General features: G+C 35.9%; 1 protein-coding gene across 5 annotated transcripts; it reads right to left on the reverse strand.

Moving 5' to 3' along the window:
- Positions 1-13275: 13275 nt before the first annotated feature.
- Positions 13276-16767, reverse strand: LOC112278470 (uncharacterized). Of its 5 annotated transcripts, none has more exons than XM_024512046.3 (4): positions 15936-16656; positions 15348-15825; positions 14798-14974; positions 13276-14196 (listed from the first exon to the last, which is right to left on the reverse strand). In XM_024512046.3, exons 1-4 carry the CDS (start codon positions 15964-15966, stop codon positions 13467-13469), a joined length of 1416 nt encoding a protein of 471 aa, XP_024367814.1. In that variant the 5' UTR covers positions 15967-16656; the 3' UTR covers positions 13276-13466. The 5 variants fall into 5 exon arrangements, with proteins under 5 accessions (XP_024367814.1, XP_024367806.1, XP_090104450.1 ...); XM_024512038.3 differs by having other exon boundaries at positions 15348-15836; positions 15936-16543; XM_090248324.1 differs by having other exon boundaries at positions 14798-14923; positions 15348-15836; positions 15936-16474.

The raw sequence follows: 16767 nt of genomic DNA on the forward strand, positions 1-16767 counted from the left end.
AACAATCATAGAATCTATTCTTCACAACAAAAAAGATACTAATGTTAGGGACATAGTCCTTAGAACCTTCTAGAGATAAGTTTCTAGAACCTGCTAGAGACAAGCTTCTAAAACCTTCTAAAACCAAGTCTCTGGAACCTTCTAGAAGCTTCTTAGTTAATAGAAGATGTTAGGGACATAGTCCTTAGAACCTTCTAGAGATAAGTTTCTAGAATCTTCTAGAAGCAAGTCTCTGGAACCTTCTAGAAGCTTCCTAGTTGGTAGAAGTTGCTTGAGAAGCTTCCTAAATAGGAGTATATATTGGAATCGAGGCTGAAGAGTTCTTCAGTCTCGACAACACATCTCTTGGAGCTCTAGCTCACCTCTCTGGTGTTGTTCTTGTATTCATCTGATTAATCTAGTTCTTGCCAGTTCTTCTTGAACTTCTTGGTAGATATCCAGTCAGTATTCTGTGTCCGTCATAGTTTGTCGAGACTTCACTCACCTCAGATATTAGAGCTAGTTTCTTCTTTGTTAGAGTGTGGATTACCCCTCTGCTTGAAAGTGTACTAGCACTTTAGAGGTTGCGGATTACCCTCTTCTAAACTGATACTTCTTTTATTACAATATTGGAGTCTTATTCTTCTTGGAGAGAACGGATTATCCCTTTTCTTGAAGCTCTTAAGGCATTTTAGAGGTTGTGGAGTACCCTCCTCTAAACCGATATTGTCTTCTTGTAGAGTCATTTCTGTCCTTCTCTTAGAATGGTTGGGGGCCAAGACATTAGTATGACAGAAAGTTCAAAGTCCAAGTTAGGTGCTATCATGAATGCCCTCGCTACGTTATCACAAAGAACTGCAGCGATTGAAGGAGTCGTGGCAAGGCTTCATAATGATGGAGCATCTGAGATGGCACAATCTAGGTTGCACCATCCTCAAACTTCTACACTTGGAGAAGCAACTTTGCCTCAAGTTCGACAAGCACCGCTGGTTCTACAACATAAGGAACCCCGAGTTAGCCTTCCGGATAAGTTCGATGGTACACGTTCCAAGTTTTGAGGATTCATCAACCAAATCAAGTTGATAACGGTTTTACAGCCCGAATGCTATCCAATGGAGGAGTCACGTATTGGGCTTGTTGGAACCTTACTTACAGGACAAGTTCTATCATGGTTTGCTCCTTTGTTCGAGAAACGATCGTCCATAATAAACAACTTTGAAACCTTTTTGGAGGCATTTGCGGAAGCATTTGTTGAACACGACAAGGTTCGATGGGCTACAACAAAGATCCGATCACTACGACAAGAAATGCGTTCTACATCACTCTATGCATCGGACTTCAAGCAATTAGCATGCGACATCAGTTGGGATGAAGAAGCGTTGATGAGTCAATTCTATTGAGGTTTAAGGGACGATGTGAAGGATTTGCTATTAACTCTTCCTGATCTGCAAACGCTCAACGAAGCTATTAGCCAAGCTGTGAAGTGCGATAACCGCCTATTCCAACGTCACCAAGACCAATGTTCAAGACAACATACGGTTCGCCACTCCCCAACTATGTCGGCAAGTAGCGTGAATTCACATTCAGAGGTAGAAGACATGCAAATTGATGCGGTACGTGTCAAATCTCTTACTCTAGAAGAAAAAAAGCCGCGTATGGAGGAAGGTCTATGCTTGTATTGTAGTGAAGAAGGCCACAAGGTTGGAAACTGCCCCAAGAAGCAAAATCAACGTATTATCAAGACTAGGGATGCGTATATTCAAGAAAATGAAGATGCCCAGCCACAATAGGAACCGTGCGGCTGGACAGTGAAATATCGCAACAACAACCAGATTCCTTTCTTTTCGCTCAACCTGCCCTTTGTTTTACAATTCCTTTGCTTATTGGCCCTCAAAAACTGAGAACCTTAGCATTATTAGATTCAGGAGCATCACCTTGTTTCTTAGACGAAGAATTTGCAAGGCGTCATAAGATCCCTTTAGTACAAAAATCCAAACCTGTTCACGTTGAGATCATAGATGGACGACCTTTATTGTCTGGTAGTATCATCCATGAATCAGAACTTATAGAAGTGATGTTTAAGGACCATAGTAGTCATATTATTTTCAATATTATTAGAACCCCATCAAGTCCTAATATTCTTGGTCTTTCCTGGTTGGAAAAGCATAATCCATCCATAGATTGGAAGTTGCGGAAGATGACCTTTCCCACAAAACCACCCAAGAGCAAGCCTAGTAGAAAACCCGGAATAGAGAAATCCTTATTTATTGGAGCAAGAGCATTTATAAGATTGTCCAAGGTAGGCACACTGTTTGTCATTTATGCGGCTCCAACTACCGGAGAGAAGATCTCGACAGCAAGTGTACCGGAGCAATATAAGGATTTTAAAGACGTGTTTCAAAAGAAAAATGCCGACATGCTACCGAAACACAAACCATATGATTGCACCATAGACTTACAAGAAGGAGCACAACCACCTTTTGGCCTAATCTACAATCTATCGCAGATGGAGTTGACAGAGTTGCGGAAGTACATCGACGAGAATCTAGCCAAGAACTTCATCCGTCATTCAAAATCATCAGCTCGAGCACCCATCTTATTTGTGAAGAAGAAAGATGGCTCGTTGCGGATGTGCGTGGACTATCGAGGCCTCAACAAGGTAACAAAGAAGAATCATTACCCGTTATCCTTGATTTCTGGTCTCTTAGAACAACTTGGACGTGCAAGGATCTTTACAAAAATTGATCTAAGGGGAGCTTACAACCTCGTACGAATCAAGAAAGGAGATGAGTGGAAGACAGCGTTCCGTACAAGGTATGGCCATTTTGAATATAATGTCATGCCCTTTGGTCTTATCAATGCTCCAGCGGTCTTTCAACATATGATGAATGACATTTTCGGAGAGTACCTTGACGATTTTGTTGTCATCTATTTGGATGATATTTTGATATTCTCCAAAAATGAGGAAGAGCATGAAAAACACGTTCGTTTGGTATTAGAGAAACTACGAAAGCGAGGACTATATGCCAAGTTAGAAAAGTGTTTATTTCACCAAATAGAGATGGAGTTTCTGGGATTCGTAGCGACTACGAAAGGCTTGAAGATGGACCCCAAGAAGGTCGAAGCAATGGTGTCCTAGGAGGTTCCAAAGACAGTTAGAGACGTACAATGCTTTCTTGGTTTTGCATACTTCTATCGGATCTTCATCAAGAATTACTCTCAAGTTGCTGCTCCTCTCACTCGGTTGACATGCAAGGATAAGTTGGAATGGGGACCTCTAGCGGAGAAGGCGTTTCAAGACCTGAAGACGACATTTACTACGGCTCCAATCTTGGTACATCCAGACTTTACAAAGGCCTTTTATTTAGAAACTGATGCTTCAGAGCTGTACTTTCAAAAATGGGAGAAGACAAGAAGCTCCATCCGGTTGCATTCTATTCTCAAAAGTTCTCTGCTACTGAAATCAATTATGAGATCCATGACTTCTTGCTATAGTGGATTCTTTCCAAGAATGGCATCGCTTTCTTGAAGGAGCTACACAACCAGTCATCGTATACATAGATCACAAGAATTTAGAGTATTTCATGTCGGCTCGAGTTCTAAATCGACGTCAAGCTCGATGGAGTATGTTGCTATCTAGGTTCGATTTTATTATCACTTATCGACCTGGAAAGCAGCAAGGACTATCTGATGCCTTATCGAGGAGATCGTATCTTGTACCAAAGGCTGGAGAAGCAGCGTTTGATCAACAATGTACGACATTGTTGAAGCCAGAGCAATTTCAGCTTTGCGCTACTATTGTGCCAATTGATGCTGACTTCTTGAATCAGGTACGTGCCGTAACCATTGAAGATTCAGTAGCCATTGATATTAAGCAGCGTGCCAATGACGACAAGTTCAAGGTAGAAGGAGATCTTTTATACTTTGAAGAGCGGTTGTATATCCCAAAAGGACCAGCACGACTCTGAGTTCTTCAATCTCGCCACGATTTTCCAGCTGCGGGACATTTTGGATTCAACAAGACCTTGGAGCTTATTTCTTGAGATTTTTGGTGGCCCCAAATGTGGAAGAATGTGAAAGATTTTGTCCTCTCCTGCGACATCTGTTCAAGATCCAAGAATCCTCGACATCGCCCTTATGGACTCCTACAACCATTACCGATTCCACGTCGACCATTGTCTTCAATTTCCATGGACTTCATCACGGACCTGCCATCATCGAATTCATTTGACAGCATCTTTGTCATGGTAGATCGGCTTACAAAAATGGCACACTTTGTCCCTTACAAGAAGACATCGTCTAGTGAAGTCACAGCAAGGCTCTTTCTCGATAATGTGTATCGATATCATGGACTACCAGATGATATCGTATCAGATCGAGGAACCCAGTTCGTATCGAAGTTTTGGAGATCTCTCTTTGAGATACTGAAGGTGGATATCAAGCTTTCTTCGGCTTTTCATCTATAAATTGACGGTCAAACAGAACGGGTGAACCAAGTCTTGGAACAATACTTACGATGCAGCATCAACTATTAGCAAGACGATTGGACCACATATTTGCCGCTAGCCGAGTTTGCATATAACAACACCCTCCATGCGTCGACTCAATACACACCATTCTTTTCCAACTATGGGTATCATCCAAAGCTTGATTTATTGAGTCCATCAACAAATAATAATCCAACAGCTGAAGGATTTGCGAAACAACTATCAGAGCTTCAAAATACGTTGAAGCTTCAATTACAATCCGCTCAAGAATCCTACAAGGCGTCTGTGGATAGATTTCGGAATCAAGCACCTACTTTCAAAATTGGAGATAAAATATGGCTTCTTCGACGGAATATCAAGACCAAGCGACCATGTGATAAGTTTGACTATCGAAGATTGGGACCATTTATCATCCAAAAGCAAATCAATCCAGTGGCGTACCGTTTGGAATTACCGGCTTCTATGAAGGTACATCTAGTCTTTCATGTTTCTCTGTTAGAGCCTTATCGAGAGTCATCTTTTTCTTGAAGAGTGCAATGTCCGCCACCTAGTATTGAGATCGAGAACCACAAGGAATACGAGGTTGAAAAAGTGCTGGATTCTAGGCGAAGGTGGGGCAAGTTGAAGTATCTTGTTTATTGGTGTAGCTACGACATTAATGAGCGAACGTGGGAACTAGCTGAAAATCTCACCAATGCGCCACAAAAGATACAGGAGTTTCATCAACAACATCTTCATAAATCTTAGTCGGTTCGACAATAGCTTCTTTCTGAAGTTTGCTCACCCAAGAATATAAGAAAGGGAGAGAGCACCACCAAAATTAATAATTGATGTAGTTATTTTTTCCAAGATAAAATGGAATTTTTTCAGTAGCCATAGTTTGGTCTTTTGATATGGATAGCCAAGAGATAGATACTATGCCAGTCAGATTATCTCAACCAACTAGTTCACGAAGGCGACCCCGAGATGAAGAACCACCTGCACCACGACGACGACGGAGGATACCAAGTAACCAATCACTGGTGATTGTATTTGAGTCCGAGCCTGCTTACGATGGTCAACCAGAAGGCATATTTGCAGGACAATTTCACAATGAAGACACGGAAGTTCATGCTTGGTCAGAAGTTGAAGGAGTGGGCCACTAACGTTGGCTTCAAGGGTCGATGAACCACTTACCTCGTGAACAAGAGTTGGAATTCATAGCAGACGTTATGCGACAGATCTTGATTTTCTTGCGTTGGTACTGATTGACAATAACATTGCTTCTTAGAGACCTCGAAGCTAAAAGAGGGGGTGATGTTAGAGACATAGTCCATAGAACCTTCTAGAGATAAGTTTCTAGAACCTTTTAGAGACAAGCTTCTAGAACCTTCTAGAAGCAAGTCTCTGAAACCTTCTAGAAGCTTCTTAGTTAATAGAAGATGTTAGGGACATAGTCCTTAGAACCTTCTAGAGATAAGTTTCTAGAACCTTCTAGAAGCAAGTCTCTAGAACCTTCTAGAAGCTTCCTAGTTGGTAGAAGTTGCTTGAGAAGCTTCCCAAATAGGAGTATATATTGGAATCGAGGCTGAAGAGTTCTTCAGTCTCGACAACACATCTCTTGGAGCTCTAGCTCACCTCTCTGGTGTTGTTCTTGTATTTATCTGATTAATCTAGTTCTTGCCAGTTCTTCTTGAACTTCTTGGTAGATATCCAGTCTGTATTCTGTGTCCGTGACAACTAAAGAACTTCAAAACTCACAATTGAAGATGGATGGACTTATAATCTATTGAATATATATATATATATATATATATATATATATATTCTTTGAAGTAACAATACATAGCATCATTAAGATTGTACAAAAAGAGAGTATAGAATAAAATATCTGTCATTTCTAACATCCATTACTTATAGGCAGTGGTTGTTGTCCTAAAAGACAAATTCCACTCTTTGACTTTATACATATGGTTCTAAGATTCTTTGATATCTGATTTATCATGAGGATATCTTATGCTCCTAAGATACTTTGACATATTACTAACTATGAAGGTATTCTATGCTAAAGACTAACTCTTATCTAATCTTTGGATATTTTCCAGTTAATATTTTATAATCTTGACTTCGACTCTTGGTCCTTAACCTTATCTTATATCCATAGGATGTGCTTTTCATATACCAAGAATAAATCCTTTGATCATTAGCAACTCACCTAAAATAATATTTTCTATAAGATAACTTATCCTCCATTCATTTTTACTTAATTATTTTAATATTACTTTAAGAGTATAAGACTAAGTCCATCTGGTCTCTCTAAAACATCATATATACTACTAAGTGAGCTTTAGTGAGGCTTTAACTCTTGATTTCTTAAGCAAATCACCATTCAATTAAAATATTTTTATTAATTTTTTTTAATATAATTTTCCACTTTTTATCTTTAAACCTTCAAAACTTAATTTTATTAACTTAGATTTTCATATCTTTTATATCATTAAAAAGATTTAAAAAATAAATTATCTAAAATAAAGAATTTAACTTCCTAATAACTTATTAGAGTATTGTATAATAAATAGAAATAAAAGTATAAAAAATAAAAACACTATATAATCATGAAATTTGAAATGTATGAAAAATTACTTGCAGTTAATGCTTTGATATGCAAAATGAATCAATGTTCGACCATCTAATTCCTTTAAATTGTGGTCCATCACAAATGACATCATTTTTATTAGGTATCAATAGTTTGCATTCAAAACAATTGAATTAACCTAGTAGGGCATAAAAAATTTGACTTATATGTTAGAAAAGATAAGAAACTATACATGTTTGATTTTATTTAAAAAATAAAAAAATAAAATTAACAGCATTCCAAACACATGATATTTTCATATTCTTACTTACAATAGTGTTAAATTCATTGACAACAACTAAAAATAAGACATAATATCTATTTTTACATCTATTATGCAAAATTGTTAATTAATGGCATGCCATCAATATCTATATTATCTTATGCAATTTCATTTTTCATTCTTCTTTGACTTCTTTCTAGATAAAAGCAATGCAATTTTTACCCTTGTTTAACATCTCTTAATCAAAAAAATATTAATATTTAAAAAATCCAAAATTTTGAATTTTTTATATTTTATTTTAGAATAAAATATCACAATACTAATTTTTGGTTGTACAAAGATGTAGCTTTGCTTAATGAATAGCTCAAAGAGAAAATTTATAAAAGAAATTAATTTAATGTCCATGATAAGAGAAAAATAAGAAATTTATTTTTAAGAATAAAAAATAATAATATTGAGGTATAAGAAGGAAAAAAAAAACAAAAAAAAAAATATATATATATATCTATTATAATTCAAAATCATTTAATGCTAAAAAAAAATAAAGTTTTATATAAGTTATATTCATAGATGCTATATTAATAAAAACATATTTAAAGCATTTATAATACATGAATCTAGTATACTAAAAAAAGATTTAATCTTTACAATATAATAGTAAAGTCCAATATTTTTTAAAACATTTTTGTAAAGAGCAATCTAAGTGAATTTATCTTTTATGTGAGCTAAAAGTAGTGGTAGAATATTATTGATTTTTAAAGTAAATAGTATAATTATTAATACAATTCTATTACTTTAATAAAGATTATCTTTTTCAAGTGAATAGAATAAAATAAAGAATATAATTTTCCAATTAGATACAGAATCCATATATTTTTAAAAAACAAATTTGTAGAAAATGTTTTAAAAAAAGATAGTAATAATATATGATTAAAATTTTCTTATTTACTTTGGTAAAAAAATAATTTTATTTATTTATTTTTATAACCGATCTCTCTCTCTCTCTTTATATATATATATATATATATATATATATTCTTGCTAAATTTTTAAAGACTTTTTTTATGTCTTTCTTATCTTTTATATATGTCTTCTTTCTCTCTCTTTATCTATATATATACATTCTTGCTAAATTCTAAAAGACCATTTTTGTATGTCTTTTGTATCTTTTATATATATCTTCTGAATCTCTTTTGTGATAATTCATATTATGTTTGAAAAAAAATTGTAATAATACATCTTTCATATATTATTATTAATTTCTATTATCAATTCTTAAAATTTTTAATTTCTTAATAAATTAATCAGATTAGTTTTAATTTTATTTTTAATTTTATTTACATATTCATATTTTATGAGATTAAAATCTATTGAAATAAGAATTAATGACTTATTAGAGTTAAATTTGGATTTAAATTTTCTATATTTAAGATTTTTTTAGAATCAATGTTAAAGCTATAATTATTTTTTTCTTTTTTAGGTACTATCAATCTTTATTTTTTCTTGAAGCTAAAGAATTAGCATCTAGCTTTTACTAAGCCTATCATCAAATCAAATTTAGTATTAAATTAAATTGGAATTTCATAATATTGAAATTTCAATAATATTTTGATATTTTAATCTTTTCAATCAACAGTTTCTATTTTTTTTTTTTTTTTTTTTTTTTTTTATACTTTATGTCATTAGGCTCTTTTTCCACAAAATGAGATTTTTTTTTTTTTTTTTTTTTTTTTTTCAATCCTTAGAGTATGGATGTTAGTTTGGTGATCTAGCATATTGGCAAGATTTCTTTTATTTAAAATCAATTCAATATTTTACTAATATAATTAGAGCTTACTTCAATTAATTAGTTTTTATTTTTATTTTTTTCTTGTTATACTAATTTTTCTTAAATTATGATAGTTAACTTATTTGATGACTTTGTACATACATTTGCATGTAATATTATTAAGCTTTTTAGAACTAAATTACAATCCAACATACAATTCACAAAAAGACGATTAATTCTAAAAATGTATAAAGTTATATTGAGTTTTTAATAAAGAATTTCTAAAAAATTGCCAACACAACAATAATAAACATAATCCTCTTATATTAATTCCACTTCCATTTAATCACAATTCCTCAACAGCCACTTGTTTAGATATATTCTTTTATTCTCTTCCAAATATTTCTTTTTCATTTATCATATAATATGTTTTTTGATCCCTAAACACTTTTATATTAAAATTTATTTGGTTGTTAGCACTATTTTATGTCAAGTATCAACTTCAATGCAATTTGTCAAATTGACTTAGTTTGGAGGATTCATTTAGTTGGTCGAATTGACTCATTTTGAAAGGGTCAATTTAATTGAATTCTTGACTCAACAAAGTCAAAATTTTGATTGACTGAAACAATTGGGTCAGTTTTTCAAAAAACATCAAGATTCACTAGGATTCACATTATATATGGTTTTTATAATTAAATAAACCATATATCTTTATAAGTTAAATCTTTATTGAAATTAAATAATTTAAAGAATAATTTTAGTATCTAATCTTTAAGATTTCATTTATTATATTAAAGACATACTGCAGTTTAAGATTTAATACTACAAATTAATAATAATAATAATAATAATCAATTTATCTTTAATTTTTTATGTAAGATTTTAATAGAATCAAGAATAAAAAACGATATGTATAACAAATTTTCTTACTCTAACCTATAATTGAAAAATTCAAAATTGACTAATTCTTTATGATATTTTAATTATTGAATATCTAAATGATTGTTTTAAAAATAGAAAATTATAATGATATTATCCATACAAAAAATCACCAATATAATGATACTATTTTATATATATATATATATATATATATATATATATATATACATATTAGTTATTTTATGTATGTAAGATAAAAAAACATTTTAATAAAGGTTTAAAATATTATTATTAATTTTCTAATCATTTTAGATAATTAATTGAATTACAAATATCATGAAAAATAAATTATTTCTAATACATTATACAAATATAGTAGCTGAGTAGAAAGTTTTCTAAAAGAAGCAAAATTATAAAATTGCACATAAAATGGTGTTTGAATGTGCATATAATGTTATACAGTTTCCAAGAGACAATAAAAGTCAAATTACAGTTCCTCTTCATTTTGTCCTTGGATCCTAATATTTCAATAGATTATTGTTCTTTTAAGTATATTTTTTAGAATTTATTTCTATTCTATTTTATTTTCATTATTGTCTTGAATCTTGTTCTATTTAAACATGCTTCCAAAACGTTGTGTGATAATATAAGTCCAATCATTGTCAATTCATAGGTAATTCCCAATTCAGCAAATAATAAAAAATATGGCATCTTACTTTGTGTTTATTGACAATTTTCCATCTTATACTTGCTTACATTGAACTTATACAATATGTATGTATGTATGTATGTATGTATGTATATGGACATCAATATTAACTTTTATAATATTACAATTCTTAAAATAGAAGAAGAATAATAAGATTTATTTCTTTCATTTTTTAAAAAATAACTTTCTACAATTAACCACTTGCAACAAAAATGTGGTTGGATTCTAATAGATACTATGTATTTTTTTGAAGATTAATTCTAGATCTGGGTGTATAGAAAAATTAGTAAATTCATTTTCATGTATTTAATAATTAAAAATGGTTTAAAAAGAAGTATAGATGAGATTATTTTTTAAAGATTTCTATTTCTCTTTTTTGAATAATTTTTTTATTGTATATTTGTAAATTAAATTAATATGTTAAGTTCAATATTCAAGATTCAGAATTTTATTTTATTACAAAAAAAATCAAATTCAAATTTATATATAAATAATTAGACTGACATTCAAATCTTTTACAGAATGAGAATTCCCAGCCAAAAAGACCTAAGATCAATAGAAAGAAAAATAATAAACGATAGAATTAAACAGGTACCAATATTGGGATTGAATTATTTATTTAATCTTTCTATTTGGCTTTAAGAATATTGAGCATAATTTAAGAGGTGTGTATCTATGGGTGGTTTTGCATTTAACATTACGCTTTGAAATATATACATTTGAAATTTCTTGAAGAACCAAATATTGAATAACTTGTAATAGCTTAGGATTGGAATTTTCAAATGATATTTTTATATATTTATATAAGAAAATGATAAAGTGATCCAGTTTTTTAATAAATTGACCTACATGTTTAAACCATCATTGTACCCTTTTAACCTTGTCTCTATTTCCAATTGTTCCCCTATTCTCAACCATCGCCCTTGTTCTTGACGTTCCCAATCTCTCATGCCTATCCTTAACAACAATTGAGAATGGGGAATGGCTGGGAACAGAGATGGAGGCTACAAGGGTGCAATAAAGGTTAAGATAGAGTGAATTGCTTTAGTAAAAATTTGAGTTGCTTTATCATTCTTTTAAATATAGTTACAATATTATGCATTTATGATTATTCAAGTATATTACTACAACTGAAAAGAACATCAATATTGCCAATAATTCTAAATACATATCTATACAAAGGTGTTTTGGCTTGTGGAGCTAGTTGAACCACTTTTACAACTCTTGTTACACTTAGGCACTATTTAATATTTTTTTCTTGCTTTATTAAACTTCTATTTATTATTCTTGTTAAAAATGGTTTATCTTAAGGTCAAAAAACTTGTAATTTAGATAGTATAGGTTATTATTTGTGCCCATCCTTTTCAAACTTAACAACAATCAATTGTTCACATTAAATGACATAAATATGCTTGTTTTAAACTATGCGCAAAAGAAAAGTTTATGATTTACGAACAATGATTCCACCTCCGAAATGCAACTAGAATCAAAGCCTTCTGACATGCAACAACAAAAAAGAAATAGTTTAAGTCAACAACAAAATAATCAAACTAATCAAGAGTTAATTTTAGAAAATCCAACCACATGCAAATTAAAAAATATATATGTGTTGAAAAAAAGGATGAAAGTCAGCCAATAAATGTAGCATCATTCCACGAGATATATGGCAGAAAAGCATAAGAAAGTCCGCCAGAATTAAGTGCATATTCATAAAAAACCTACAATTGCTCAAATGCACAACGGACGTTTGTAAAGCCCCCATTAAAGGGAAATGATCGGTGAGCTTGGATCTATCGATGAATGAAAAACACGTCACATTCATCCTCCACAATATGTCATCATCCATGAAACGAACATCTTTATTCATCGAAATTCACATCTATGAACGACTTCATTCATTCACTGAGTTCGTCATGAACGAGAATTTTCATTCATTCGTTCATTTAGATTCTCAACCGTGCGTTCATCCGTCGGTTGAATCCGGATTCGTGGACGAGCCGGCCGCGGCGAGGATGGGAGAGGCGGGGCGCCAGGAATTGCAGTCAAAGCAGTCGGACCATCAAGATTGTGGAGCCGAGGTGGGGGTCAATGCGAAGGCAACAGTGAAGGAGGTTTGGTTCAATTCGCCCCTTGTCCGGCGCCCAGGTCATTGTGCATCGCGACACAGTACCCGATGACTTTAAAGCCCACCCTCAAGTAGCTCCTGACTCGCTTTTGGCCACCCCCTGCTGCTGTTGCGTCGATTTCTGTACCTCCTGCAGCACCTAACTAGCGGATAATACTCCTGCAGATGTGCATGCATAGGTGTGTATGCATGTAACTGTGTGTGTGGAGATGGTTGCTTGGATCATGTTTGGGTAGTGATCAGAATCTGCACATAGGACCGGTCAGTCTAGATCGCACTGGAGCGGAACAGGAAAATCTGTATCAGAGTTGCATTTGGGGAGATAAGTTGTTGAATTCAGGGTTTTGGAAGTCAAGCGAGTATCCTGTTGACTCTTTCCTGGCGGCATGGTTTAGTACGGCATCGACCCACAATGACTTGTTAGAAAACCATTGACGAACAGGACTTTCAATGAAGCTAGATAGCTTGACATTATGGAGATCGGATTTGTTGAGGCAAAGCTGTCAGCACTTTAGCTACAACTGGTTCGCACGATCGGTGCATATTTTTTTATTATTACAACTTTTTTTTGGTCGCTCAACCATGAATCCACATGTACCGGGCATTTGTTCAGTAAAAAATTTAGACACGATGCGTTGCATACTCATGCAGGATCCCTCAAGTTACTCATCGGATCTTAGTTGTCTGTGGTGGAATCAGAGGCAGGGTGTTGACCAGTACGTTGCTCGCCCAATATCGATTCGCCCATCAGTTGCCGCATCCACAAGAGACGTTGCTGAGCTCTCGAGAAGCTCACGGGGACAGAGCTCGAAGGTCCAAGCCCGGAGCTGCTGTTTTGAGGATCCAATGCCTTGGCAGAAGCAGGACCAACTACGTCTTGATTGATGTGGCCGCTTGCCGTCCTCATGGCGTAGCTCTGAGCTGCATGTAATGCTCTGGAATCCAACCTAGGGCTCATTCTAGGGTCCACGAGGGGTGGACGAGCTCGAGGGAATGTGCGCATAAGATTGAGCATGTTGAAGAGGAGGGGGTATTGCGTTTGGAACTGTAACCTGAAAATTTGCTGTGCCGCTGGATGACTCCATCGCCTCTGATCTGGAAGTTGCGAGCCGGCCAGTAGTAGATTAGCAAGACCGTTAGGCTGGACCGGCCAGTAATTGCTAGGCACTCTGGGTGGTCCCAGCGGGGTTACAGGAGCTGATGATGTCGATACATCCTCATCGACCATCCTCTCCAAATTACACCCGACATTCCGAGGAGGATTGGAACCATCGGTAGTTTGCGGCGAAGTCTCCGGGTGCGTATGCGTGCCGTCGTAGGTGGTGAGTACATGGCTGGGGTCGTCGGTACAGCGCTCCACTCGCTTCCGAACTGGGCAGTTGGCAGTGGTGCACTTGTAGTAATTTCTGCATCAATTTATGGTCATCGTGTGGATGCATTAGTATCAATTCGCGTCGTCAACTCCGCCACCGAAAATTCAATATGTATTATCTTCACATACTCTCAGAATGTTAGCTTTTAGAGGAATAATTTTAACAGTTGGAAAGGACTACACACCCTCCTAAAAGGACCTTAACACATGGGCGTCCAACCAATCATGATATCTTTCCACAGCATGCTAGCATATGTGTCGTGCAATGAGGGTGCTCTTCTTGGGGGGGGGGGGGGGGGGGGGGGGGGGGGATGGAAACCGCTTTTGGGGACCCCTTGTTTCTACGAAGACTGGTAACTCCGCCTTGTTTCACTAAAATTTTATGATCAGATGAACAGTTTCGACTGGTAGATTTGTCGTTTAGACGAGTTCTGTAATATTATACTCTCCATACAAAAGTTTTCTTTCCTTTTTTTCTTCTTTTGTTCTTTTCTCTTTATACTTTTTTGTTAAATATTGTTCTTAAAAGATATGGTCAAAGACCCACCTAATCATTCACATTGAACTGGATACTTATGAACGTGAAAATTGATTGAGGCAGCAAATGAATAAACAGTCGGAGATGAGAACAGGACCTGGGATGAACGCTGTTCTTCACCGGCTTCTGGCCATACTTTCGCCATTTGTAGCCATCGTCTATCACGTCAACTTCTGTCCTAGTTTGAATAGCTATTCGTGACTGCGGCGATCGACCTGCAGGACTGTTTATAACCTTCAAACCCTTGCCCTTGTACTCCTGCAGAGTGTCGTTGCTAATTTTCTTCATAGTATTAGTACATATTGTTGAACATATAGTCAGTGTCTAATATCCTCAGCACGTTGAAATCCCATTAAATTTGCGAAAATAACCATGTTCACATGATTTTGGAAGTAAGGCAATACTCAAGAGGTCACACCAACGAATCTAAAACGTTGAGGCAGTTTAGTTCAGTACACTCGGGCTATTCGAGATATAACAATTAATGAAAATAATAATAAGTCCGTATTCCAGCATTTATCCATATTTTTTCTCCCCATATTCTAATTTTAATTTCGATCCTAAATTAAGGTATTTTAATTCCATCCTTTCCAGTTTAATGGTTTAACAAATCACTCGGGGAATGATTTGGAGACTGCAGTGCTCACCTGGATTGCACGCGCTGTCGAATTCTTGGGGAATTGCCATCATAATTAGGATCCCCAGCATGGTCGGCCGAAACTCCCTCCAATTTCCTCTTTGAACCGGGAGACGACACTTCAGAAGCACCCTGCGAGTCCCTGGTGGACGCATCACTTAAATCAACTTCGGTGTCAGGTCCAATGCTGAGAGACGACACTTCCGGCACCGGTGTGTCGGCATAGCCCAATGGGTCAGGGTTGGTGCCGCTGGTGCCGCTGGTGCCGAAGTACTGTGGTTCAAGATTAGGCAGCGTTAAGGAATCTGATTGGTCAAAAAGGAAGCGCTCCATTTCGTCTCGAAATCCTCTGAGCTCTTCCTGGGAATACCTCTCAATCTCATGGTCACGCGCAATTTGGGCAGTAATTAAGTTCAATGACTCCTGTCGTACTAGCCCTTGGTACTGTGTGAAGTGGCTTGATCCTTCGAAAGCATCTAAACCTGGAGCTACATGACCTCTAAGCTGACACGCGTTAGGAAGTTCTTCAAGATCACGAGGAAAACTAGATGAACCTGCTAATTGCTCAATATTGCTCAAGTCATTTCTTTGCTGATACCTTTGCTGACGATTGTCCCACCACGGAGCATGTGCCTCTGGCTGATCAAACTCTGCGCTGCCTAACATCTGCCATGTCGAATCCATGTCTGCAAAGCTAGGAGCTGCATCCGCAAACGACGAAGTCGATCCCCGCTGAGGAGAGGACACAAATCCACCCCCCGAGAAACCTTCGTCCTCGGTACCACTCCCCACACCAGGGACATCTTTCTCAGGTTGGCCACTGCCACTGCCGGCAGATCCACGTCCTTCTGGATCCATTGCAGAGACCAACTCAACCAACTACATGTGGGAACAACCAAGGTAGCACCAGGATCCCTGAACCGAAGTTTACCGTCGACGGTACCAGTACTCTACAGCCTCGTCGCAATCTTCAGTGTTGAGCACCCTCAGGTTCCTGCTTTACCAAGTCGAACACGGGGAGAAAGTGAGGGATCGATAGAGAGTGGGAGAGAGCGATATTCACCCTCCCGGAATTGCCAGCGACTTTGCCGAATTGGTTGTGTAGGTCTGTGAGTCAATCCGACTGCGTGGAGTTCTCAGTGCTATACCAACTCCGAAGCCGGTGCCATGTTTTGACCTTCTCCGGAGACTCTAGAACATCCAAAGTCACCATGCGAATGGACGCCGATTGCAGCGACTCGTGTGCAAGGCACACTACAGCAGTCAACGACGGTGAAGACAGCATCATTAAACAATATCCCGGAAAACTCACAACCAGCAATAAAATAATACTAAGTCTACTCCTCGCAGTCCACATGCCTTTCTTTAAGAAGAATGCTCGGCTGGCACATAAACAAACACACAAACACATGCACAAGATTTATGCACAA

This window comes from Physcomitrium patens, chromosome 2, assembly GCF_059467195.1.
Source record: "Physcomitrium patens ecotype Gransden chromosome 2, ASM5946719v1, whole genome shotgun sequence".
Classification (NCBI taxonomy): domain Eukaryota; kingdom Viridiplantae; phylum Streptophyta; class Bryopsida; order Funariales; family Funariaceae; genus Physcomitrium; species Physcomitrium patens.